At 43.8% G+C, this 27,285-nt stretch overlaps 1 protein-coding gene across 1 annotated transcript; it reads right to left on the bottom strand.

Moving 5' to 3' along the window:
- Nucleotides 1-949: 949 nt before the first annotated feature.
- LOC108096919 (tyrosine-protein kinase RYK) lies at nucleotides 950-26,562 on the bottom strand. Its single transcript, XM_017198871.2, has 11 exons — nucleotides 26,119-26,562; nucleotides 18,903-19,800; nucleotides 14,502-14,629; nucleotides 14,201-14,438; nucleotides 13,948-14,116; nucleotides 13,718-13,875; nucleotides 13,499-13,644; nucleotides 4,777-5,213; nucleotides 4,296-4,436; nucleotides 3,894-4,190; nucleotides 950-3,798 (listed from the first exon to the last, which is right to left on the bottom strand). Exons 2-11 carry the CDS (start codon nucleotides 19,012-19,014, stop codon nucleotides 3,687-3,689), a joined length of 1,938 nt encoding a protein of 645 aa, XP_017054360.1. The 5' UTR covers nucleotides 19,015-19,800; nucleotides 26,119-26,562; the 3' UTR covers nucleotides 950-3,686.
- Between the last annotated feature and the right edge of the window lie 723 nt (nucleotides 26,563-27,285).

Here is a 27,285-nt window from a genome sequence, read left to right as displayed (position 1 = left end):
TTAATAAGGAAAGTTATTTAAAGGTAAAAAAATATTTTTGTATCATTAAATGTATCATTTTGAAATATAACATAGTTAAGTTTTAAAAATCTCATAAAGATGCATTTTAATCAATAGGGTATTCCCAACATGAGATTTGAAAAGATTAAACAAATTAACCCTTCAAAGTATTTAAATCTTCCAGAGCAACACTTGAGTATTAGGGAACATGATAGTCGATAGGCCTGACTCCATACTCTTTGTAATTAGAGCGGCGCGAACGAATCCCATGAAGAAAGGGTATCGTGGGGTCAGCAAATGCGCATCGCTCAGTTTTTGACACGCACGGCAAATATGTTTGTCCGAGTTAAAGGATGGCAGTCCCTGTCCAGGGGCGGTTTAAGGAACTGCAGGGTAACTTGTTCAACCCTGCAGCCAAGACACAGAACCGTTTCTATTCTTAATTTCTTCAATGGGATTTTGAGCTTCAATTTAAAACGAAGTTTTTATGGAACGATAACATCAAAATTCGATGAAAATATTTTGAGTTCTGAGAACATAAATTCAAATCCAGATTGCTCGAAAATTATGCTTCATTTTATTGAAAAAAATCAAATCGATCATAATATTTAATCTTTTGTGTGGTTTAAAGGTGAACTCTATATTCGAAACTGCAGCTCTGAAGGAGTTGTTACGCATCCTCTCTGCATTGGTGATGAGGCTTATTTCCATGGCCCCACATAAGAGGCCCAAGTCTTGAAAGTATCGCAATCCGCTCCTGTTGTGTGCGAACGTGCCCTCGCATGGATCTTTACCGCCCATCGAATCGGTCCCCATCCATAGTCCCCTGTTCCCAAACCCCAGTTTCACGGGCCTTTGATGCAGCCTGCTTTTTTCCCCAGCTGCTCCCCATTATACAAACCGTCAGTAGATTAATAAAGCACCGAGATTGCTCAGATTGCAATTTTTGTTTATGATTCAAAAGGAACATTTAATTTATTTGCTTTGTTTTTCTCTCTTTCGTTTTCGCCTGCTGCTCTTCACAAAAATTGAATTTCTGTTTTTTCTTAGCTTTGTCTTAGTGCCACGCCCACTTCCATCGTTATACTAGCGTTTGGATAGAGACAGAGGGGCGGGGTGGAGAGGGGCTAGGTGGTTTTGGGGGTGGGGGTCTTAAAGGTGTGAGGGCGTTTCAAGTGTTTGTGTGTGTGTGTGTGTGTGTCTTAGCAGATATTCCATTTTGTTTTTAAAGACGAAAACGCATTAGTTTCGAGTTTCTGTGTACACATACAATCATACGCTAGAGTATATCTAAAAGTAGGATACAGAGATACATCTATATAGAGTTAAAGAGTGAGACATATGCAGAGTGAATGACAATTTGTTTTTGCTCTGTGGTTTCTGGGTGTTCGTGTGAGAGTGTATCTGTGTGTGTGCGTGTGTGTTAAAGCCTTTTCCTTCCGGGCCTTGCACGTTTGCTGGTATTGGTTTTGTTTTCCTCTTAATAGCCTTTACAGTTAGTTTTCAATTTGACGACAAAATATACGTTTAGTCATAGACATACACTCACGTACACATATATAAACATGAAACACATTCAGTTAGTTATAGTAGTAGTGGGCTAGTGTGTAGCTCTCCTTAGCTTTATAATCTATTTGAAATTTGTGTTTGTCTTCCTCACAGGATAATCGTAGGTGTGTATAGATGTTTGGGTATGTGTGTCTGTGTTCTTTGTGTTTGTGTGTATTTGTGGGGCTGCCCGGCAGCCTTTGCAGGGATACTTATTAAATGCAGAGCGCTTTGATAGTTTTGCAGTTCGGTATTTCCTTTAGTAACGTTTCCATAGTCGAGTGCGAAGCTTAAGAATAAAACATACGGAGTTGGCTTACTTAGCTAGACGAATAAGCGGCTGCTGGTCTGGAACTATTTTCTATTTCATCCTTAGTTATTTTGGGTGCGTGACTGCTGTTTGATTCCTATACTTTGCTGAGTTGCTTGTGTTTGATTATTACAGAGAACATTTAAACTACGTTTAGGTGGCGGCCTTCTGTTAAACGGCAATGCTTTAACTATTAATTTCACTGGCTCATTTGGAATGCATTGGAATGGGGAGAGGTGTTTTCAGCCAAGTTCAAAACAACACGAAATAATTCATCTTCAAAGTCTGATGGTCACACCTCTCCCCACTCCCTGATACTTGCCTAGTGTTATTTGGGGGGTTGGGGGTTTTCTGGGGCATGACAACTTTAAGTTGCCGCCTGACTTGGCTAACGAAAATGCAAATTAATACACAACTCTGGGGAAACGAAAACAGCAACAGAAACAGAAACAGAGAAACAATTCTTGGCTAATTCAACTAAAAGGCATAAACAAACAACAGGACGTCTTAAGCTGGGGATTTTGGCTCACGTTGGGAGCCGAGTGACAGAACGAGAAGCAAGTGCAAGTGCACTGAGCGAAATCCCAGCTGCACTTGCATATCTGATGGCGTGTCCTGTCAAAAGCGAGCAGATTACTCCCCTTTGACATTGAAATAATTGAGCAACGAAACGATTGCGACAAGGTTCTCCAAAACTGAATTATGGTGCGTTATGTGAGCTGGGAGCAAGTTAGGGGTTAAAGGCATCCGGATTTAAGGGGGTTAAGGGGTCAAGGGAGCTCTACGCATGCATGTGTAATTGTGTGTTCGTGTGAATAATGCTTATCGGTTGTTTTGCCATCGGTTTAACATTTGCTGTCTTTGCTTTTCACCTGATTCAGATTCTGTTTTGAACTTCCTCCCTTATGACATACGCAATAGTAATAATAATAATCAAGGTAAATAAATATATCGCTTTCGTAACAATCTCGAGGACAACATTCGTGAACAAAAGATTCCGCATCCTGTTGTCGCACCTCTCTCTCTCTCTCTCTTTTTCTTTTCCCCTCTCGTTCGATCCTTCGTCCTTTGCTTACACCTACACACATTCAATAAAATATGCACATCAATAATTCACATTCATTTATCATGTAAGGTTTCTGTCTGTTTGTTTGCGTGTGTTTGTGTGTGTTGCGCTGCGTGTGAGTGTTTGTTATTCAATTGCTAACTACTTAAATGTCAGTTTTATCTAACGCTTAACCCTCGTGCCGCCTGGGGGCCACTTGGTGCCAGGGTTTGTGTAATCGGGTTCGAAATTGATAGCCACAAACTGTTCTATTGTGTTGGGTGGACCTCAGTTGCTATTTGAAATTTGGTGTCCCAGGATATCACTCATACGCAGTGTAGTTCAAACGTAAACTTTATGCTGAGTGAGCTGTTCAAGCGACGTATTATTTGTACTTATCCCTTATGCACACATGGATTTAGTTTTCTTCTTTTCAACGCTTAAGTGACAATGATTCTAAGCTGCATTACTCATACGCAGTGTGGCAGTGTGACCCAAATGTATTTTGATCTTTGTTTATACTCCTCAACATATTTACATTCAACTGATAGCGGTCCACCCCAGTGTTGTAGTGTGTGTGTTTATCTGTGGTTGCTTACGTATATCTGAAGTTAGCTGGCTTTCATTGTAATTGGTTTTGCGCCAAACTCTAACAGGTAAATTCACATTTAATCTCACATTTAAAATGCAAAAGTTTCAATTAATTTATCATGGGCTTCGCTCCGCTCCGCTTGACTCCACTTGACTCCCGCTGCGGAGTCCTTCGTCAGTCCTTCGTCTCGCTTAGATGTACATGCCCAGGTCCGCATGGAAGTCCTGCAGATACGATAGCAACTGTGAGGGCGTCGGTCGTTGCTTGGCCTCGCTGTGCCAGCAGCAGTTCATAACGGTGAAGCTATGAGTTGAGAAAGGGGTCAAGTCGAGGGAAGAAAAATATATGTGTTCTTTAGCCTCGGCCAGATATTTTTGGGTCTTCCTCAGGATACTCACAATTCATCCGGACAGTTGACGGGCTGCTCCAGCCGAAAGCCGGCGGCCAAGTAATTGGTAAGCTCGAATATATCCACCTCTTCGTGAGGCATCTGGGCCAGTGTGACCAGCTCCCAGTAGGTAACGCCCAGCGCCCACACATCCCCCTGCGTGGCATACACCCGTTTCTGGAGTGATTCTAGCGATAACCACTTCAGAGGACGATTCTCATTGTCGCCCAGACAATCGTAGTCGTCGGGGAAGAGATCGCGGGATAGCGCACTGTCGCAGATCTTCACATAGGACTCCTCATCAAGGCTGGAATTAGAATTAATAAAAAAATAAAGATATAATTTTTGGTTTAAATAACATTTTTTCAAATAACAGCTTGATGTTTTAGATATCTCTTTTATAAATACTCACTAGCAATTGCGTGTGGCAATATCCTTGTGAACGATTCCCAATGAATGAAGATAGGCCAATCCTTTGGTGATGTGCAGCCCAAACTCAACCAGCTGTCGGGTACTCAATGCAGTGCTCGATTCCCGCGACTTTTGTAAGTATCTATTTGAGAAGAGAATTTAAAGATGATTTCATAGTGAGTTACGAAGTGCAATTATATATTATATGTGTAAATTTAAACATGTTCTTTGAAAGGAAATCAAACTTGTAGGTTATTTAAAGTAAGCAAGCCGTAGTTAGGTAATGTAATCTGAATTAAGCAATAGAAGTGATAGTTGAGATCTCAAAAAATAAATAGAAGAAGATACATATAATAATAACAATATAAATTAAGTAATTATTAATTGGAGAGTTCGATATATATTTCATAGCTTAGATGTTTCTTTTGATATTTAAAGTTTTATCTTTTAAAGATTTATTCAAACACTTTTCGTTCACTTACATTTTGAGATTGCCCTTGGACGGATAGGGATAGGCGATCTCCGGCGGTCCCGGCAGCTCCGTGTTGGCCAGGAGCGGCGCCAGGATGTGCTGGTGGCTGACTCCGATCAGCAGGGAGGCGTCCTGCAGCAGACAGGCCACCTGGGTGAGCGAGGCGCCGTCGATGACCGTCTTCACGAGGGCCTCGCAGGACTCGCCCAGCTTGCCGGCGTAGATCCTGCCGAAGGTGCCCTCCTTGACCAGCTCCTCGTAGCTGAGGGCTCCTGGCTGAACGCTGGGAATCCGGCGGAGCCTCTGGTTGCCCTTCTCCCCGTGGCTGCCCATCGTGATGGTGCTGCCGGTGGGGATGCCACCGAAGAGGCTCAGGCTGCCACTGCCGCTGTTGCAATGACCGTTGCCATTGCTCCGAATGCTCTTCGGTGTCGACAAACTGCAGGCCTGAAGATTAAACAGAAAAAATCAAGAGTTAAAAATGTATATAATGTACTGCAATAAAGATTGCTTTAAATTTCAAATTAAATTGGTTTCTTATTCATTAATGAATTCTGACGCGTATGTTTAATTATTAGTGTCGCATTTATATTTGAGCCGGTTCAACCATTAATTGGCTTTTGACATCAAAAGAAAACTAATGACAATGTGAAACACATATTGGAATTCAATTTCACTTTAATATTAAACTCGTAAAGCTTATAGGTTAAATTTTTAAGCTTTGAAAATATTTTCTGGTTGTAATTAACACTAAAACCAGTTAAAATCCCACTCTTTAGTGCATTAAGTAGCTCAAGGCAAAGGTAGTTTTGAAATTTTAAAAATTTAAGATGATTATAATTAACACCTAAACGAGTGAATAACAAATTTATAACAGTGTGCAATACATAAGCAATGCCATCTTAATCTTGGCTGAATTCAAGCCAATAGAGCAATCAAGATGGCCACCCTTGAATGCTTCGGAAAGGGGTTTCCGCTCAAGTAAGCTGCTCAGTGGCAGGACACTTGAGTCGAGGAAACTGTATAAATTTCCATATTTCCGTACCCCATCTAATTTGGGGCAACTAGATGGGCCAGACCCCCCACGACCCCCGCCCCCCCCGCAAAAAGGGCCAGTTTGGCAACAGAAACAGCAATTTCATCTGCCGGATTTGCATCTCTCAACTTGCATCCGTTTACCGTAAGTCATGCACTCGGCTGCGCTCCTCCGTTCATTCATTTTAATGAATTGAGTTCCGTTTCCGCTCCAAGGCACTCCCACATCTTCCCCGGCTATAATTTTTGCCCCGCGCGGAGTTGTCTTACAGCATGAATAATTTATTGGCTGGCAAAAAAGCTTTAATTCGCAGGGCATTATGTTTGCACAGCCGCCCAGGGGGGGGAATTTTCCAGGGCCGTTGAGCTCAGCTGTAGGAAATTGCGAACTCGTCTTGGGCAAACAAAGTCTACTGCGATTCCAGCAGATAACCAGCAGTAGGTTCTGTGGGGGAGTCCGGGATGGAGAGGTTGCCTTAAATTCCTGCCTACGCAGCACATTAATTCTCATAAAACATGAAACAGTTTGCCAAAAAATTGGAGAAACTCGGTCTAATAAACACGAGAAAAATCCCCCAGAAATCTGCATAACTGCGGCGCTCGACTTCAAGTGGATCCAGTGGCTTTCCCTGGACACTAAATCTCCATCAACCAGAAGCGACAGGAGCAGAAGAAGCAGCCAAAGCACCAGCAGCAGCAGCAGCAGGTGGATGGCGTTTTTATTAAAAGCCACCGTTGGCAATATGCGGGAATTATATTATTTTGTGTGGCCTGACAACAGCTCCTGGAAAAGCAGGACAAAAGGACACGACCGCCGGGAGGAAGCCAAACAACACAATTGCAGCACATTCGCACAACCACAGCTACAGCAACAGAAACAGCGACAAAAGGCAATAAAAACAATAGTTGGCTGCCTTTTGTTAGTGAATTTCATTTCATTATTGCCTTCATTGCCACTTTCCTGAAGGGGGAAACCCCCTCTCCTCGCTGCGATTCCTGCTGTTTGTCCTTTATTGTATTTGTCGTGCTGCCACCGCTGCCGCCGCCGCTGCCGTTGTTGGCCCACAAAGAAAATTCAATTAAAACGCAACAATATCGCACTCCATCATCAAAGCTGTCCGCTGGCCCTTCAAGTCGGGAAGGAGGTCCTGTGGCTGGCTGCGATTGGATTGGATGGGTGGGGCGTATCCTGGCTGAGCCATAAATCCTGCGGGATCTACATGCAAACGAGTCCCGCTCCCTCACTCTCAGTCTCAAAGACACAGCGATTGTCTGACAGACCTTGAACCTGCCTGTCTGTTGGCAATCCGAGTCCTGAGTCCTGGTTACATTTGGAGTCCTTTTGTTGGATGGCGAGACATGTGCCTGGTTGCGTTAATGAGCCCCGTTCAAGAGTAATTAGAATTCATTTAATCGGTTTAACATTAAACAGCCAACACGAAGTTGCAAAAGTACCCGTTTGAGTTGTTATTAACTGAATATTGCTGCACAGGAAAAAAATCCACTCAGTTAATGTGCAATTATTTAATTTACTTATAAATTACCAAAAAAAAAAAATATATAATACAAAACTATTTCAGCAATTAGCAGACTTTTAAGAATTCTGCTATTTAAATAACAAACTACATTTATAAGAATAAGATTGACTAGGAAATTTATTTAATTATAAGACATAGATACTGTAAACAATTTGACACTTTTGAATAAACATATTTGTTTCATTTTTTAATTAGTCAAAAAGTAAAATATGAATTTGAAATGCAATGCAGCGTCTTTTTAACTCCTCCAAAAATTTCCTTTTTTCAGAGCTTTCCTTGAAATTAAAGTAGCTGCAATTGTACCAAATCAAGCCTGCAATATTCAAAAGCACTCAAAAAGGGCGTAATAAATAGTTAAGTGCTCCAACTCGGTTTCAAACGAAATAATTGTCTACTTCAATTGACTTCTGCCCTCTTAACTTTATTGCTTTCAATCTTAGTTGATTGTCATTGGAGGAATACTTGAAATTTTTGCTCTGTGTGAGCAGGCCAATAAAGCCGGAAAATGTCTGTAAAATTAAAAGGAGATTGGCCCAATGTTTATTTCCAATAAACAAGGATGGGGAAACCGATTTTATGAGAGTGGTGTGTCCCCTGCTTTCCCCAGCTCGAATTCCAAATGGAAATGTTCATTTCTGTTTTCGTTGCGGGGAGGCGTGGGCAATATTAAATGCGGATGTCAAACGAGGAGACATTATTGGCTTGGCTTTTCATTTGAAATTCGAAATGGCCAAGAAGACCGAAAATAGCTGCCAATTGATGGTGACCCCATCCACTCCACTTTTGATCGCAGATCGCTTTGACATGATACGATGGTAGGTGGTTGGATGGATTTTCAAAACGAATTTCCAGCTGGGCGTCAAGGATACAGGACAGTCGTTCTCAGTCGGGGTTGCAGCTGGTCCTGTTTCGTTGTTGTGACATTTCTAATGACAACAGAGGCTGGGGGAGGGGAGGGGAACAGGGGGCGGGGGATTGGTGTTTTACTGGGGGTTGGCCTGCAAATGACGTAAGCACAAACACCAACGAAACACATACGACTTGACAGGCGTCTGATTTGCTTATGTCACTTGCAGCTCTACGGCTGCCCGCAGGAACAACAACCGCAACCAGCTCCAACCAGCTCCACCGCCCCAGCCACGCCCCTTTTTCGGTTCCACAGTTCGCACGGCTTGTAATTAAAAACGCTTGATGACAATTTTGCCAGAACGTCGCCCGTCAGCACGTCACTTGCCGGCAAACCCGAACTGCAGCCCAACTTTTTGGCAACGGCAGAGGGAAAAGAAGCAGCGGGTGAAGGCAAAGGAAAAGCAGCAGCAATTTTCACACAGTTTTCCCGACACCGCACAGTAGGGCGGGTGGGCGTAAATATTTTAATGAAGTCTCACCGCTGCAACTTTCGAGTTGGGCAACCTCTAACAAAATTCTGTGGCAAACTTTTCTTTTCGAACACAATACTGAAATACCATCGCGGAGTCTCTTAAAAATTAATTAATTTAATTAAATAAAAAACACAAACTATTGCTGACATTCAGCACTCTTTAAATTGTCAACCAAAAATTAATTTCATTTATCATATGATGAAAGTCAGTTTGAGGACAATATATCTCAGGCATTTATTATGTTATTTCGCACGAGAAGATACCACAAAATAAATGTGAATAAAAGTCAACTTGAAAATAATCATGCGAATGTTTATAAGAGTTTATTATTTATTTATTTTATTTATTTATTTATACATATATGATAATAATAAATTATATAATAATAACAATAATAAAAACAAATATATTAATAATATCATAGTATTACCGCTGCCACTTTTAAATTTAAATTAGTAAACAATATCAATAAGAATAAATATACTTAAAAAAAAAAAAAACTGTAAAAAAATTAATGCTTTTTAGGTTTTAAGCTTAAAGTGTGCCCTTAAAATATTTATTGTATTGACTTAGGCATCCGATCTCTACCATATATGATAAACTTTGTTAGGTTGACTGTAAGCTTTTCGATAAATACAATTCCTGGATTAGGTTTATAATGTATTCATGTTCCACTGTGCCGAAAATTTGTGTTGACACAAAATGAAACTATGCAAATTGCTGCTGGTGATGCCGATGCAAATATGCAGCACTTCCCGGGACCCTGGCTGCATTTTACTTTAGACGGAAAATAACAACCAATTTTGAACGCATCACGCATACGACCTGTCGCCTCGAATTAATAAGCCATCGCAGCGAAGTGGAAACAGATGAAATGCTGGCAGGCAGGTGGAGCTGACAGGGCGACCTGCTCGTCGTCCTTGGCTCAATTATATTTCAATTTACCTGACAACAGGTCTCTTCGCTTCCCTTCCAACTTTCCCTGTGATGTGGAAAAGCCTTTAATCAAAGTGGAAAGCCTCTCTGTCTGACTTTTCCCTCTGCAGTTGCCTTTTTTCCTTCTGGGCCAACTAACTGAACTCTCATTATTTTGGCATTTCCATGGCCGATGCTGCCAGGACAAACTGTGTGTGCCTTCTAATTTGCCCGGGCCGACTAATTTGAATTTCGTTTGATTTATGCCTGATCGATTCGACCAGCCCCGCCCATCAAATTCCCCTTAACTCGCCCTCTTCCCTTCGCTCCCTCCTTTGATGCATGGCATTTTGATGAGCCGACCTCGTTAGGCCCGTCGTTTAATAAGCGTTTTCGTGGAACCCAAAAAGGTTCCTTCGACTAATGCATAATTGAAGAGCAAAGATGTCGGCTGGTTTTACCGGCTTCTAATTAAAGGTGGCGCATACTTAACCGAAGTCGCCGCTTACACGCACTTAATCACGCATAATTGCCTTTCAATTAGCCATTGCGTGTCCGGGCCACGCCCCCTACTCCCTGCCCCCTCCCCATTCCCCCTTTTCGCCCCCTTTGATTCTGGTTTCCATAATGCGTTTGCACCATTTACACATGTACCACACGGATTTCCATTGATTTTCTCGGTTTGTTGACTTTGCAAATTAAATGATTGCACAATCCGAAAGCGCAGTGAAGTTTTGCCCAGCAGTTGGGCACTTGTATGCCAATTGGAAAACTGTCAATTAAAGCTACGGACACCGAACACAAGCACATTTTAATGGAGAAATCTTGTACTCTAATTCGCTTCAAACGATTTCCATGTAGCGCCAACGCAAAAAGTGAAGTGCAGCTTGCATCGAGTGAAACGAACAAAAAGGGAAAGGGGGGATTTTCCTTTTGGTCCTTGGACCACAAAGGGAAAGTCGGGACAAAAGAAACATCCGCCACTTCCGTTTGTCTCTCCTGCGGCTGACAGGAAGCAATCAATATAGTGTAATGCCAGACAAAAGCATCCGCGCAGTTTGCCCGACCGAAAAAGGGGGAATCCCCACGGGAGATTCGAGAGCGACTTGAAAAAATATCGACCGGTGGCTGGGTAATTTGTCAACCTTTGGCGACGGCTTTTGTTCGCCGGGTTAACCCTTGGAGTCGCCACCTGGCTGGTCACATACCCCGTCACCCATTAACTATCTTCTTGAAGCTCCAATGTGATTTTTTTGCCCTCTCACCCCAAAGTTTTTTCACAAATGTAACTAATGCCTTTTAATCAAAAGCATGAAATGCGGTAAATCCATTAACGGACTACGTGTTGCCGACTTTAACTGGGGAGAGATGACTCCCCTTTTTCCCAGGATTTTCCCCCCATGGAGCATGACTTTGCCCCATGCTGAGCACTGGTTGATTTACAAATTTCTTTAATGGGGCGACAACAACATTTTTAATTAGCACCTGTTCCTGTTGTTGCTCAGGTTGCCTGCCATTTGTCGATTCGGTAATCTCCATAAAACAGGAGGACATGCTCGCAGCTCCATGGAAATTAATTTCCAACTTTTTCCCGCTTTTCCCCGCCTCGTAATTCCTTCTGCAGAGCAAATACTCCCAAGCTCTTCGACAACTTTCTCCTTAATGATGCCATTCAAATGCGTGGCGCGATGTTCTAGGTTCCTCCTTAACCCATTACAGCCTTTGGGGTTCTGTTCTGTTTGCTCTCTGCTGCCAGCTGAACCAATATTCTAATGCCTCTGTTTAGATTCCGTTTCTCTGGCTGTTGGATCCCCTGCACATGGCGCATCCGCCCCGTTGTCCCATTTGAGCCTCCTTTTTGGAATTTCCCTCTTGTTGTTGGTGCTGCAATAATATTTTGCAAGTGTTTCTAAACAAGCACAAAGTCATGTTTCAGCAGCTGTAGTCTGGTGTCTGATCGCTGCTGTTTTTATTGTTATGTTCCACTACTTCCCCCAAGTTTAGTTCCCCCTTAACCACCCCACCAACCCCCTTTCCACCCCCTTTGTTATAACCTTCGCTGTTACTGCTTTTTGCTAAACTTTCGCTGCACATTAAAGCAATTTGGCCAACGCTTATAGACTGATTTAATAGAATAGAAAGGGGAGGGGTGAAGGGGGAGCAGGGGAGTGGCCCCACACACAAATGAGATATTTCCACACAAGTGAACACAGCCAGACTGCAGATGTGTGTGTGTGTCTGTGTGTGTGGGTGCGTAGAGTGTCTGTGTGCAATTGGATATAATTGTTTGACTAAATGAGTGCGTTCGCCTCTTGTTTGTGCCCCCAAAATGTGCTTTACTTCGCTTAACGCTCACACATATGGCCAAAAGGAAGGGAAGGGAAGCAGTGGAAGTCAAAGGATCCTTCAGATGGGGATATGAACGGAACGGAACAACAATAATTATGGCAAGCACTCTCCAACTCCAACCACATCCGCACATCCATCCCCACTATGAATCCACAGAATATCCACTCCAATTTGGTGGGAATGGGAGGATATATATCGAAGGAGCGGGTGTGGTTAGGGTAATTCCCTTCCTTCTGTTTCGATGGGTCCTTCCACTAGATAGAGACGAATTCAAATGGATATGACTCTTGGCATTGTGCGCCGCCTGATAACCATGTAAGTGAGTTGGCTGTTTCCATAATGAGAACGGAATTGAAGTCTAAACATACAGAAATCGTTGGGCAAACAGGCGATGGGATCAAGCCAAAGGACATGCTTTAAGCTGAGCACATAAAAATCCCCTCGAGTCTCCTTGGAAATTGAATATTTAATTATGCGTCGATGGAAATTGCGTTAGAACTTGGTGACGAAAATGGCCCAGACATCATGATGTTGGCGAAGTGGAGTGGGACTAGAAAAATGCCAGCGAGTTCTGGGAGTCCTAGGAATGTTTACAAGGACAACAATTGAAAGAGGCTGCTAAATAATTTATTCCAATTTGGCAGGGATTTCCACAACGCCAAGAAGTTAACTTGGCCCAAAAGAAATGCTAATGTTCTCCCTAGAGGGAAAATGCCTTAAGGAGGAGGCATGGCACATACATCCCCAAGTCCATGCAAAATAATCTTGGGAACCTTAATGGTTCGCTTCATTTTGTGGTTAGTTTGGATTAAGTTTGCTAATTTTCACCCAGAGGGAGCAAAATTGTAGAGATTAACTGGATTGGAAACAAAAACAAAGATAAACAGGTGCAGACTGTCTGCGTCCGCCTCAATGGAGCACCTTCGCTTATCTGAGCGGACATTCCACCTCCTTCCCCGCCAGACTCACATCACTCGACTCTCGAGGCACTGGGTTTGTGTGTCGCCTCTTGCCACCACCTTCTACAACCTTCCACCTGCCACATGAGGTACGTGAGCGGCACAGCAAAGTTTCCCCATCCGAAATCAGACCCAGACATCCAGACATCCTTGAGCGGAGGAACGGGGAACGAAGGGGGAAAGCCGCATATTTATGAATGGCTCTTGTTTCGAGTTTAACGCACTACGGGAGCTTTATCAGCTCGTAAATATAAATTAGAATTTAATTTTTATCGTCGAGGAAGGCAGTTGGGTGAAGAAGGAGGGTCCTTCGCCCGGGGAGCAATCGAGTGGTGCTTGGCACAAATTAGAGGGTAGTCCTGGCAACTCGGGAAAGCGGAGTCAGCTTCAAGGGTATTCCCATTACCATTTCCATTTCCATCTGGCCTGCCACGTGTCGCAGTATATCAAAGGCTTTGATTTAGCAGTGGGTCCCAGTCCGAAACCCCATTTCGAATCCAATCAAACCCCTGGGATACCCGATAGTGGGTTAGCTAGTTGAAAGAAGGACTCACCTGGGTCAGCTGCGAGGAGGCGTAGTAGGAAATCCTCGAGGGACAGATCGACTCCGGCTTCGAGTAAATCGTCTCTGCGGTCTGCTCGAGGTTCATGGGCAGCAGGGCGGTGGCATAGGGCGTTGGCGTGGGTGAGCTCCTGAAACCTGTGGATTGTGCGAATGCGAATGCGAATGCGATTGGGGTTAGTTATCTACGCAGAGTGGCTAATGAACTTACGGTCGAATATGCTGCAGGACTTCTTGCTGTCCGCCGGGTATTTGTTGAGGCTGGCAATGGTCGCATAGGATCCCGTGGCACTCGGCGGTCTGCCCAGAGGATCCAGGCGGATGAACACGTTCTGGTGGCTGCCGTATGCTGCGGTGGTGAAACTGGTGCTGAGGTTCGGGATAAAGTGTTAATGGGTTGTGGCTAAAAAAACGAGGGGGGTGGGGGGAAGGATAACTTACTGTAGCGAGTCCTGGCGGAGCTGTTTGCGGGCCCTCACATACATCATGCTGGCCACGAGCCCAACGGCCAAAACCAATCCCAGAGCACAGGCGGCGGCGCTCAGGAGGGCGGGTCCTTGCGAGGGGGCGTGGGCGGGGGCGGGCGATTGATTGGGCTCAGGTGAGATGCCTGCGAAACGGGAAACGGATACGGATGAGTGATGGATGATGGATGATGGATGAGTGGGTGTGGAAGTGCCGATGGTAGACCCACCTTTCGCACAGATCTTGTTGCGCTTGAAGTGCAGCCGGGTGTCGTTGAATCGAGGAGGTGCTCGGACCACCATGTTCACATTGACTGGCATCTGCAGGCTCACATTTCCCGTGCAGGGCAGATACACCAGGAAGGACTCGATCTCCTGCGGCACCAGGCCCTTGTGCGGAATACTCAAAGTGGGCGTGCCCAGGGCCTCCTGGTCGGTGTTGTACTCGATACTTATGGCATAAGGCAGCTGCAAAAAGGGGGGAAGACTAAATAGTGAGGGGTTTCCCTTAGAAGGTCCAACGAAACTTACTGGATACGCAATGAGGCTCTGCCAGGAGAACTCCAGCTCGTGGACATCCGCGGGCACTGGCACGGTGAAGTGCATCGCATACGTGTTGATGGCTCCCTCGTGCACATAGAACAGGTCCGCCTCGAGTCCTGCGGGAATCGAAAAAGGAGAAGGTGAGAGTGGATGCGGATGCGGATGCGGATGCACTGCAGTCGCAAAGCGAAAGTTTCCCCGCAATTTGCTTGGTTACACCCACTCCATTAGAGCCAGAAGCTCCCGCCGCTGAGCAAACTTTGTGCATTTGCTGTTTACACTCCCCTCAAACATTTCTTTTTCTGCCATTAAGCGGAAATTGACTTTCTCGATGGGGAGACAGGGTGGAATCGGGCAGCTCGAGGTGACAATGCTGGTGGGTAAACAAAACCCAAGACACAATAATAATCGAAATCGAATCCGTCACCAGCAGGCGACTTTGCAGGGAGTGTCTGGAGTCCTTCTTCGAAAATGAGGAGCGACAGGAGTCCTGGGGGAAGAGGGTATTCGGTATTCGGTTGGGGATATTAAAAGGTGTCAACTGCGACTGCTTCATCATCGGCTAGAATCGCATGGGCGGGTTCAAAGGTCCTGATCTTCCCATTCCCTTCCTCCCATTCAAATTCCCCCACCCGCTGGCACTGAAAGACGAGCTGCTTGAGTTAAAACGACGTGAAATTAAATTTCTTCATCCGCTTTCGTTGTTGCTCTCCCGTTTCTATTCCTTCACCCACATTATTTACTCCGCAGGATCAGGCTAAGTTCGCTTTTCACTGGAGGAAAAGGATAAGGAGTGGGGGAGAGACTCCGCCGGATGTTGAATGTAGCAATTCCGCTTCCGGGGAACTGAGTGAGGGGATGATTGGCGCAGGAGGAAAACGCCTGCATTTAGGATAGAACAAAGCACTCGCTAGCTGCTTAAAACAATTTTAAATCCAATTACAGAACAAGAAAAAGCATTTTTCGTTAGCTTTCATCCAGGTCTCAGCTTCATCTACATCTTCAGACTGTTTCTCTCACCCAGCTCAGCTTTCTATCCTATTTCCATTTCGAGTTTGTTTTCAAGTTCCAAATTGGTTTGCTCCCCGTCGCGTTTTTAACTTGGGATTCAAGTGCACCACCTCAACTACCTGCTGCTACACTTCATTTTTTTGAGCTGGTGGGAAAACACAAACATAACCCCAAAGTGCTTCCCATCAACTATGCACAAACACGAAAAAGGACAATGTTCCGGTTATCCTGTGCCTTTTAGTCCTTTCCCTTTCCTTTTCCTTCCATCCCTTTCTAGAGAACTTTGAGGGGAGTGGAAAGCATTTGAGTAAGTGACTGCATCAATTAATTCAGATCAGATTTGGGGATGTCACAAATGTTCCACCACTCGATTCGCTTAACCCTTAGAGTTCCTGTCACCTCGATTGGCTTCACTGAGGAGCACATTCGTGAACTGCACTTCAAGCAGCGGCAATTGGCATTTCTCACCCTCTTCTGCATCCTCTTCATCCTGCTCTGCTCCTTGATATCTCCTGAAATCCACCTTAAGCTCCCGTTCCTCCTTGTTTCAAACTTTGCTCGTCTTTTATATCACGGTGCCGCCAACTTTGCCTGCGAAAGTTTCGCCGCGCTTATAAAAGCCTCCCCCTTTCTTCACTACTTTCTTCCATATCTCCTCATTTCTACTTCCCCACTTCCCTGACTTCGGAATACCTCCTCTCCTCTTCCATCCTTGGCCATAATTATAATACCTGCCATTGCAATTGTCTGAATGACTCCGCCACACACGTGACGTTCCAACCGCAACTCATAATTACAGAGTGGGAAAAAGGGAGCCAGAGATTTCCAGAGGTGCTGGAGAAAGTAGGGAGAAAGTTGGAGACTCTAGTATTGCCAACAAAGAGCAGACACTATTTGCATAAGAGATTAAGGGGTAATTAGTGTCATTAGTTGGGAAATGCACTCCACTCCCTTCAACCTTCAACTTCAGATTTCAAGGGAACCTGGAATCACCTCATTGCTGAGTAAGGAATTCCTGTTAATTGTCAGTGAATCAGAAATGAGAATTGGTTTCTGATTTCGTCATCTATATACCCCTTCCACTTGATCCCCATTTCAGAGCAATAAAAATGGATTCCAGATGGCGAACCACCCTGCAAAAGAAACATTTTGCGACCCGGAGGGGGAGTACATTAATGTGGGGATTTCGGGACTGTTTTCTATTCATTAAAAATAATTTTCTTTCGCATTAACTTTTCATTTGCAGGGAAATTTCTCAGCTCGCCGCCGAAGGTTGTGGTCCACCCTAAGGGTGAACCAGATGGAAGCTGGTCCGATTGGGAAAGTGGAAAGCGGAGAGCGGGGATCGGGTGGCAAAGAAAAAGTGTGCACATCAAAGCGAAACTTGTTGAAATTGCATTTTTACGCACCCTTGAACAGGAAAGTCTTCAACGGAAGGGGAGGCGGAAAGGGAAGGGAAAAGGGGGCGTGGCAACGGGGGAAAATGGTTCGTTGCTGGGACAACACATCCAAATTGAACTCAGAGGCGGAAAATCACCAACAAAAGCGCAGAAAATATTTAATTTTAATGTCGTCGACACTTCATCGAGGAAACAAGTTCAAGGATTCGTCTGCGAGAATTGAGACGAAATGATAAGAAAGCAATAAACTTTGTTTACTGTTCAGTGTCATTTTGCCCACCGAAGAAGTGGAAAAGCGCACAACAAATTGCTGAAGGGAAGTCCACATTTGCATGTGGGGAGTGCACCGAATGGATCCCAGAAAACTTTGTTGCAAGGAAGTGGAACTAGTCCATGCAACCGTAACGAGCCTTCCACATGAAGAGATTTCCATGGGGACCGAAAAAATGTCGAGGATGAAAGGGAAATGAGGTGGAAGTCGGGATGAAAATCATGCACAGGAATTTTTCATTGGGGAGTGAGAAATGGGAGAGAATGAGGGTCAGTTTGTTTGATTCCATGCTGCTTGTTAATTTTCAAATCGGAACAAATTCGAGGGTGGCAACCATTTCCAATGGAGGAGGGGACATTTGCCAGGGGTGTTAACTGGTCGTTAAAAACATAACGAGCTTTCAGAGGTGGAGTGGGGAAACCTGAGAAGGGGCAGGAAGGACGCTCAAAGGAATCTCCGCGAGTCGAAGAAAGAAAATGGCGAGGAGCAACAAACAAAGTGGAAACTTCTTTTGAAATGTCGCTAATGAAATCCGATTTGCATGGGGAAAATAGGTGAAGGAGGCAGGGAAAGCGGTGTTTGTGGAGTGCAATTGCCGGGAAGGAGGCCACTTGCTACATTGATCCCGAATGCATTTGAATGCCTTGAAGGCGGGAAAGATGGATGATACAGTGGAAAACAAGTAAGGAAAATAGTATGCATTCATCCATCAATCGTGAATCCATCTCCGCCAGCTGTAGATTATTTTACGCCATCTACTAATTGAAGTGCCCTGATTTGGCAACTGGGAAACGGAGTTGAGTGGAACCTGCATAATGAGATGGAAGCGTTTATGCTCCAATTACAGCTAAGTGCCGGAAAATGCTGTGACCAGCTAAGCAACCAATGATGGAGTAGCGACCGCGAACTAGGCCAGTTTTCCACGGCTCCTCTTCGGAGTTTTCCCCTCCCGCTCGCACTCGCACTCCCATTTCCTTTCCCGAGATCCATTAATCAACCTGAGGAGCAGGAAAATCGCGAGCCAAACGACAAGCACGAGGCCATTCCGCCTTGGCACGTCTATGAAATCCATGCAACTCCCATCAAGAGTGGGTGGAAAGTGGGAGTGGATTCGGAAGTGGGGGAACTTGGCCTTGGCTCGATCTGGAGCCGGCGCCATCAATAACAAGAATTCGCGTGGAGCAACAAACGGAAAATCAAGAAAACAAACAAGGAACAGCCGACAGGGAAATAACATGGAAAGCAGACTGAAGATGAGGAGGGAAGTGAGGAAAGGGGGGAAATGTTCGAGGGAAATGGAAAACGGGGGAAAGCTACTTGCTGCTGTCAGCAAGGTGAAGTTGGGTGGTTCAGTGGCTCAGCAATTCAGGTTTAGGCCCAACGGAAATCGATTTGTGTGCGATTTGTTGTGGTCTCGCCTTGCTAAGTATCCCTGTACTATTCCACCCCTCCCTTCATCACTCCACCCAGAACCTCTCCTTAATGGTCAACTATAATTTCGGAACTATTAATGACTGTGACATGGTCGCCGACTCCGGGATTGTTTGTGTTTTCGTGGTCGGGGATCAATGAATTTGTCCTGCCGCACTTTGGCCTCCAACTATTAATCATATGTTCTGGCTTGGAGTGGGTGTGTCATTCTTCAGTTAGTTCCCCCAATTGGAGTTTCATTAATGGATTAGCCACCGGAACTGGATCTGGACTTACCCATCAGTTTCATCACCTCGTGGTGGCTGATGAAAATGTTCAGATAGCCGCTGACCGAAGTGGAAATCGCCAGCCAGAGCAGGAAAATGGGAAGGGGTTGAAGGTGGCCCATTTTGGAGGGGTTCTACTCAGTGGTAGTGGGTGCTGCGTGGAGTCAATAAATTGTCAGAGCATGTGTCGCCAAGAGTGGCGACCATTTCCACAGCTCCACTCCTCCTTCGCTCCTCTTCCGGGCTTTCCCCTTTGACGGCCAATCTCAATGTGTGGCCATTGAAGCGCAGCTTTAAGGGGAGTGAGGGGGAGTTTTCCGGGTGGGGTTTTCCTCTGCAGATTTTAATTCGCCTGCCAGTTGCCGCTGCTTCGGGTGACGGTTGTCAGTGGCTGGTGCCACAAACAGAGGACTCACAACAGATCCCAGGCCCTCGAACAAGCGTTAAAATCAAATTCCAACTGCAGCTAACTGTTCCGCTTGAAGGAGGGAAAGGACAGCCAATGGCCAAAAGGGGTCCGTCTACCAAATTTGGGAACTTTTCAGCCTCGGCTTCCGCTGGCTGCTCCTTTTCCCTCTCCTGCAATATGATTCAGAGCAACTTTTCCAGTTTTGTTTTGCTACGGTTGCTGCTGCCTTCCTCCCCCGGAAAAGTCCTTCCTCCTCCGGCTTTTTGCATCAGTGTGTCCGACTTTGGTCCAGACTGAGTTTGGTTGGCTTTTATTGGCTGAGCTCCTGTCAACTAGTCCTGGTTTCCTCCTGGTTCCTCCTTTGCCGTGTGTTGTTTTGTGGCTATCTGCTGTCACTTCCCTGCTTTCGGTCACTTCATACTTCTTCTCCTCTGCTTTATCGCGTGCCACCTTTCTCCACCTGCTTTTCTCCGACTTTCCCCTTGTTAAAGTCCAGTTTCTGTGAATAGAAAGTGATTTAGTTTAGTGCAAATCAAACTGCAAAAGGGGAAAAACAAGTCGAGAAAAGAGATACGTTTATGAGAGGACTTTGCAATCGTGGTGACGTGTGGTTGAAAAACAAAATAGAAAGTTCCCCCATGCAAAAGTAATTAGAAAGTTGGAAAAAGATTAACAGCTTTAAGTTGTGAAGGAGATCCATCCCAACTTTCCCCGGAGTGACTAACTCACATCGCATACGAGTATGAATTGGTGGTGGAAGTAAGTTGGCGCTTTAATAAATTTGAGGTAATATTTATGTGTTTGTTTGGCATAAATTATGAACTGGAAAAAGGGAACAACTTTTGGCTTTCGAAATGTTTGTGGTTCAAGTGGTTGAGGTGGTTAACCCCCTCGCATTGTTGTTGTTCTACGTGTTTATTCAGGTGCTCCTTCGTCCTTCCCCCTGTTTATTCTTGCTGGTTGCGTGTGCAGGTAACCCGAAAGGAATGCCAACTGCAATTGCGGAGTGGGTTGGTTGGTTGGTTGGTTGGTGGGTTTGCTGGGTTGGTCGGTTGGTGGGTCAAAGTGCAAGGGGCGGTGGTTGGCAGGGCGGAACCGTCGGTGGGACAGTCGAGTGCTCCCAAAATGAAATTGTTGCCAAGAAGCAACCAAACTGCTTCAATCTCCATGGTAAAATCGTTCTCTTTTCTCACTTCTTCCGTTTTCTAGTCGCAATAAAAATCGAAATCAGAAAAGTTTTTTGCCGGCGTTTTCGATTTCTCTTTTTTGTTTTTTGCGCTGAAACATTTTTGGAATTTTAAAGTTTAACCAACAGGAGATAGTTTCCACCGGACTAAGGCAATTTCCGAGTTTAGCCAAGGAATGCTGCGGTCTTTTTAATTAAACTTATCTGCGCCAAAAAGGAGCGCCGCGGGAATGGAACTAAATCACTTGATTAAGGGCCTGATCATCAGCATCAACTGCCACCTTCTACTTCAGCCCCATCATCATCACCTTTATCATGATGAAAAGGAGCAAAAGGAGCAGAAGCAGTCGCATCTGCAAAAGGAGAACGAATCCTTGGGCTTCCGAAGTCATTCAGCGAGTGCATTAATAATTCAAAAGACAAATAAGCGAGGGGGAATGTGTGTCTTTTGCTCTGTTTGTGTGTGTTTTTTCTGAGGGGGAACCCGTGTAACTGATTTAAATGGAGCAGCAGACAAACATTCAGCAGGAAGGACTTCCTGGAGTGGAAAAAGTGGGGAGCAAAGGGGGGAGGAGCACCCATGTTTTACAGCAATCATCCTCTGAGTCGATAACATATTAACTACATCAACTCAATCATAATCAAAGGAGGGAAACTCACGGGGGAAAATAAGTTTCCCTCGAGCATTTTGTGCTTAGTCACACGCATCATCTGTCAGTCTGCCACGCCTACGAATCCAGCCCCCTTTTCTTCCCCTCGGCAAGTGACAAATTGAGCATTTTTCTGTTGTTTCTGAAGCAAAAGGAATGATGCCGCAAGATGAGTCATGAACGGATGAGAAAACTTTTCAATTACTCGGGGGAAAATCTGAGGGAGAAGTCGGTTCCGTAATGAATAATAATCTTTGCCGCTGCCTGCATCATTTTTCCCGGCTAATATTTATCGATGTGTATTATTTTCCGGCCCCCTGAATCGGGCCTAGATTGAAAAGGCTTTCGCTTTGGTGGAGTGGGGGAAACGGGGCCTGAGGCTCCTCCCGACTCGTTTCAATTATAAAATGGCTTTCGCTTCTAATTGAATCGTGAGCTGTGGAGTGGGGGGTGGGCTGAGTTAATATTTTATTTCTACCGATTGCTCCTTCTCCATTTTGCGGGGCTCTGTTTGCTTAGCGTTTCCAGTTCCCCGGCTGCGCAACCCCAACCCCAAATGCCCTGTCATGGCTTCAGCCCACCCACTTCACGCCCACTCCCGCTTTCCTATTTCCCCATTTCCCAGCTCCTGCTACCATTCCCAATCCCAATCCCATTCCCAATCCCAATCCCATTTGTTGTTGCTTTTGCTGGGAAAACAGCCGCGGGGCTTTTCCGAGTAGCAACCAAAACTGGCAATTCCCCACCTCTCGACTAACTGATGATAAACAACCGAGTGCGGCAGGATATCCATCTCCTTGGCTATTAAAACTCAGATGGAATCTATCTTGGCTAATAAAAACAAAAACAAAATTTCGCATTGGAGTAATGCGAGTGGCCAACATTCAGTAAACTGAAACTCAAATTTAGTTTTGCCCACGGCTTTTGCTGGGCACAAAATGCGAATAGTTTTTCCTCCCCCCGAACAAAGTATCGAATTGCTTTTGTTCTCATCCCAAAGGCAAGCCTCATTAGCTTTAACTGACTAGCCACACTAAAACAAAAATTTATTTTTCAGAGTATTAAAAATTTGTACCTAAAATGAAAAAGAGCAATAAAGAGTGGTAAAAACTCTACAGCAAACAGTTTCAAGCCTTATTTAGGAAGCTTATGAGGTTTTCCAGTACTTTATAAAAAAAAAGTTATTAGATGAAACGGTGATACATTTTTTTTTTAAGAACACTTCGTTAAGATAAAATATTATTTGCTTTTAAGTGGTAAGGGAGCCTTGCTTTACTTTATTAAATTATTACTAACAAAAAACTTGTATCTTATATTAGTTTTTGTTATTGTATATAACATAACAACAAAAAAATTTCATAAAAATAAATTTTTTAGTTTATTACCATTAAATTACAATCGATTAATTCTATATGACGTATAAAGCATTTAATTATTTTTTGATATATATTTATTTGATATATTACTTAATAGTTTTTTCTATTAGATTCGTATCACAAAACATGTGGTAATTTACTTGTGATTTTGTTTTACATACTACATTCATGTATTCTCTTTAGAAAACGAACTGCCTAACATATTTTTTTGTTGTTAAAAAAATGCCTCGTTTGCTTTAATTTGTCTGGTGAATAAACAAGCGCGTTGCCGAGGTCGAAGCTCATTAAATGGGCGTAAATATTTGAAAATGGACTCCAAATGGAGAATGGACTTCGCCAAAAACACAATGCGAAATTTTCGCGCTGACCGGACAAATTGTAGCACATAAATTTTGATAACTGATTAAAAGTAACGAGCGACAGTTTGCCATGTTTACCTGGCATTACCTGAGTATTGTTGTATATTTAATGCCGAATTTGTTGCCGAATGTTGTGCCAACAATTGGGAATTGCACTGCCCCCGAGCGTGGCGCCGAAAATTCCCGGCCTAATGTCCAAAATGTTCGTCGGACTGGCTAATTTGTGCAGGCAATTAATTTACATTATGGCAAGAGGGGAGAGACGGGGATTGGGGAAAAGGTCGGCTCGATTTGTACCATTTTGTTTCATTTTGTCGCTGCGCTCCACTGAGCTAACGATTTTCAGCCGAACATGTGTAGTAAATATATTTGGCCGAAATACCAGGACCTCTAATGAAAGACATTCAGGTTCGTGGTTGAATCGGGTCGCTTTGCCATTAGTGTCTAGCCTGGCCAAGCAATTAAAATCACAATTTGTGCGATTTCGCATGATGACAGTTTCCACTTAATGTGGGCTTCCTAATTACCAACAGTTTGGAAATTACTTTCGTAATTATAGCCCCCCATAAGCTACGAAAATTATTGACCTTTGGCTCCAATAATAACGATTAGGGTGGGATTATATTCCGCTTATTGCAAAACGGCATAAATTGTATTTTCGTTTGAGAAAAATTCAGCAATTTTAACCTTCCAATTATTTACCAAATGATTACTTATTGAAAGTGAATTTGAACGGCGTGCAAAAATGTGAAAGCTATTCAAACGCACATGAAATAAAATAAATCAACAATAGTCATATGCAAATTAATTTCCATTGTGTTGGATTTTCCTTTATGTAAATATGTACTTTTTGCGTTTGCACAAAATGTATTTTAACAATCTTGGATTTCGAAAGTTATGCAACAGAAATTTGGTGCTTTAAAATTAAAGTACAAAACCAAAAGCCGGATTATTTATTTCTTTCCTATTAAAAAGTGTAATTTTTTGGTACATTTTATAACATAAAGAATACATTTGCGCTTTCAGGGCTTGTGTTTGAAACTAAAGACCTGAAAATCTAACGACACGGGGGGATTTGCAGTATAAAGCTGGGTAAACAGAATGTAAGCTTTTAAGGATGCTCGTCTGCATGGAGGCGAGTGCCTAGTAAATAACCCCATAATGACCGTCTCACATATCCAGTTGCCTGATCCCCGGGACGGCGAACTGCGACACTGGCCAGTTGGCCATTTAACATGAAATACAACCTCAATTACGTTTTACGAGTTTAACTCAACACCGTGCGGTCGCCTGATGGGAATTTTCAATATTATGTGGCGTGAATTTATGGTGCCGAGTGACAGAAGCCCAGCTAAGCGACGACACCCAAAAAGGGGGGGAAAGGGAAGGGGATGGAAGGGGGGAATGGGGACTTTTATCTCCGCAAAAGTATCTCAACGACAGTCGGTCCCTCGGTTTTAAAGCCCCTCCGAATGACGAAGGCAGCGAAAACGAAAACGGCAACGACAACGACAACGAGAAAGACCGACACCCAAAATCCCCTCCAGACAATGGGGCAATAATCATTGATTTATGGCTGTCATTTCGGTTATTAAAATGATATTTTCCCCGGCTCAGGCGAAAATCTGACTCGGAACGACATCTGAGCCGGCTATCTGGGTCAACACAGGACACAGGCGAGCAGAACGAGCCAGTCTCCTTCAGTGGCCCTCTTTTTAGAGTTTTATGGCCCTAATTGAAACATCAAGCCGAGTGCCCTGCAATCGAGCGCTAAAAGCGTGCCTAATCTATGCATATTTTCCCAAAGACCCCTAATCAGAAGGAAAGCAGGGCTAAAAAGGAAACTGTGCCCCACACTTAGGCCAACTTTTAGTTTCACTTTGTGCCTCCTTTGTTGCCGCTGCTGTTGGTTGTTGGTCGGGCACTTAGGCATTCAATCAACGTGACTGTCGTGTCGAGGCGTTGGCGTGCACTCAGTGGTGCGGTGGTTGGGTGGCCACTGCCCAAATGCTTATGGCTCATGGGTGCTTGGGTGGTTGGGTGGTTGGGTGGTTGGGTGGCTCGGTGGTTGGGCGGTGCTAAGTGCCGGGCCAGCCCATTTAGAGGCGGCCGAGCGCAACGAGAGATTTGCATTTTCGGCCTTATTCATCTCCATTTGGACGGGGAACTCCTAGAGGGTCAGGGTGTAATTGGTGTTACTTTCGTATCAAGTACTTTTCTAACTTCTCTATAAGTCACAGTACTTCCCTTTTTAATTGAAAGTAAGAACAAGAGGTAAAGTTATTTACTGGTTTCAAATATTTTCTACAAAAACACATTTTGTAGTATTGCAGAATATTTCTAAACAAAAACACAACTCATACTCAAAAAGATTGCAAGGTTTATTATTGTTGGATGAAATACAGTAAAAATAAATTCTATTAGCTCAAATTTTAGAGTTATTGAATTGCGTTTCGGATCGATAAATTCCAATTGTCTTAAACACTCAGATTAAATTTTGAAATACTGTTCGACTTTCCCAGTTCGTTCTTTTCCTGCTTAAAGTCTAAAGTAAAAGTTATACTTGCAAAGGAAATAATTAATGCAAGGAACGTTAAATATATAACACGAAGTCCTCATTTATTAAATTTTTGGCGTAATTGATTGCTCTTAGAAAAAAATATCCATATAATTTATGTTTTTTGTATAAAATTTATTTACAAGAAAATCATTTTATTAAAGGTGAAGTTGGTCTAACGTGATTCTGTTCTGCTTATCTTCTTGTATTGTGTTAAATGTGTGTGTTAAATAACGAAAATTAAAGGCATATTTAAATTTAATGTTGTAACTATAATTAAAACGGAAGAAGGTTTCTTTTATTCTAGAGACCAGACAGGCTAAAAAAGTAAGGGCATACCACAGTTGGAGTCCTATATCGTAAAGTTTTCCTATTTTTTGGCTGCTCATTTAGTCTAGCAGAGTTTGCATTTGCTTTTTATTGCCTACTTCTTGTCGCTCGGAGGTAAAAGCCACTATTCTCACACATAGCAATTAGTGTCAGTCCACCCTCGCAAACTCACTCAGTCACGCAATGTGACACCATAAAAAAGAGCAAAAAAAGCATATATACGTGATGGAGGGAGGGGTTGCCCAGCACAATTATTTATTTAGTTCCGGTCGAGAGTTTGAAATGGGTGCGATTCATTGTGACGGGTTCAAGCGGGTGTTGAAATCGGTCAGAGGCAACAAAACACATTAAATGCTTACTTATTTCACCGGGCAATCAGCTTTACGCCCGTCGACTCAGGACCTTTCGACTGATGTGGATACGGAGCTTAATCCTTTTTCGTTTTCATACTTTTGCAACTGCCAGTTGGAATTTGTACACTTTTGATTAGCACGTATGCTCATATAGTACACTGCACACCGAGCACTTAATGCCCCATTTAAGCCGTGTCAACATGCGGAGACCGCGAAACAATATTGTCGACGGCAGGGCTTTTCTTTATTAATGATTCGGTTTTGCGGCTTGCGGCCCTTCGCAGGAACTACGGCTTTTCGCCACTGGCAATGGTAGTTGTAGCAGTAGTTGCAGTTGTTGTTGTTGTTTGGACGGAGAATTTCGCGTTTTCCTCGAAAATACACACACACCCGCACACACGTAGTTTTTCCCACAATTTCCGGCGGTGGAAGTCCTCGACGACCGAGTGTTTCGAATAGTGGCGAGCGACTGAATCAACGGAAGGTCCTTCGGAGTCCTCGACTCTTGACTCTCTTTTCAACGAACTTACCCCACGAGGAAAGCACTCGGTTTTCCTGTGGGCACATGCGCACTTTTCCGGGGCTTTTTGTTGGGTGTTTTGCTGCTGAAATGCCGGCAGTAAATTTTGGGCGGCCAAAGGGGGTGGCGTGGATTTTAGGGCCAGAGAAAGGACAATTGTTTGTTTTGTGTTGTTGTTGTTGCTGTTGGTGTTGTTGCCACTGCCTGCCACATGCAACTGTTGCGCATTTTTTTTGCAAATGGCTAGCGATAAATGTTGTTGTTGCTGTAAACTGCGCTTGTTTATGATTGCACTTGATGTCGTGTTGAGTTTTGGCTCCTTGCGTTCGCTTTGCGGAAGTCCAACGGAACTGGCTCCACTCGGAGTGCGTATTTTGAATAATTTTTATGAATTTGTGTCAAATAAAATCAGTCTTAAAAGGCTGAAAGGTCTTAAAAAATGGTGTTTGCGTTTGGGTTTTATTATTCGAGATATGAATTATAGATATTCAAAACGCAAGGTTGGTTTGGGAAAATAGGTTAAATGGGTTTTTATGAAATTTGGTAGGGAAATAAAAAAGATGATTTGAATTTTCTACAAAAAATCGAAACCTCACTTTTTAATCTCGATTTATATTTTTTAAGTTTAAAAAGAAAAGAGTTTAAAAAATTAT

This window comes from Drosophila ficusphila, unplaced genomic scaffold (assembly GCF_018152265.1).
Source record: "Drosophila ficusphila isolate 14025-0441.05 unplaced genomic scaffold, ASM1815226v1 contig_414, whole genome shotgun sequence".
Taxonomy (NCBI): domain Eukaryota; kingdom Metazoa; phylum Arthropoda; class Insecta; order Diptera; family Drosophilidae; genus Drosophila; species Drosophila ficusphila.
Note: the sequence above shows the minus strand (reverse complement) of the source record. Positions and strands in the feature narration are given on the sequence as shown.

What these genes read in the sequence shown, in the direction of transcription:
- LOC108096919 (XM_017198871.2), bottom strand. Translation starts at nt 19,014, where the DNA reads ATGGGCCACCTTCAACCCCTTCCCATTTTCCTGCTCTGGCTGGCGATT. An exon ending in AGAGCCTCATTGCGTATCCA is followed by an intron (nt 14,439 to 14,501) that starts GTAAGTTTCGTT and finishes CCCTTTTTGCAG; the next exon opens with CTGCCTTATGCCATAAGTAT. An exon ending in ATTGCCACACGCAATTGCTA is followed by an intron (nt 4,191 to 4,295) that starts GTGAGTATTTAT and finishes TTCTAATTCCAG; the next exon opens with CCTTGATGAGGAGTCCTATG.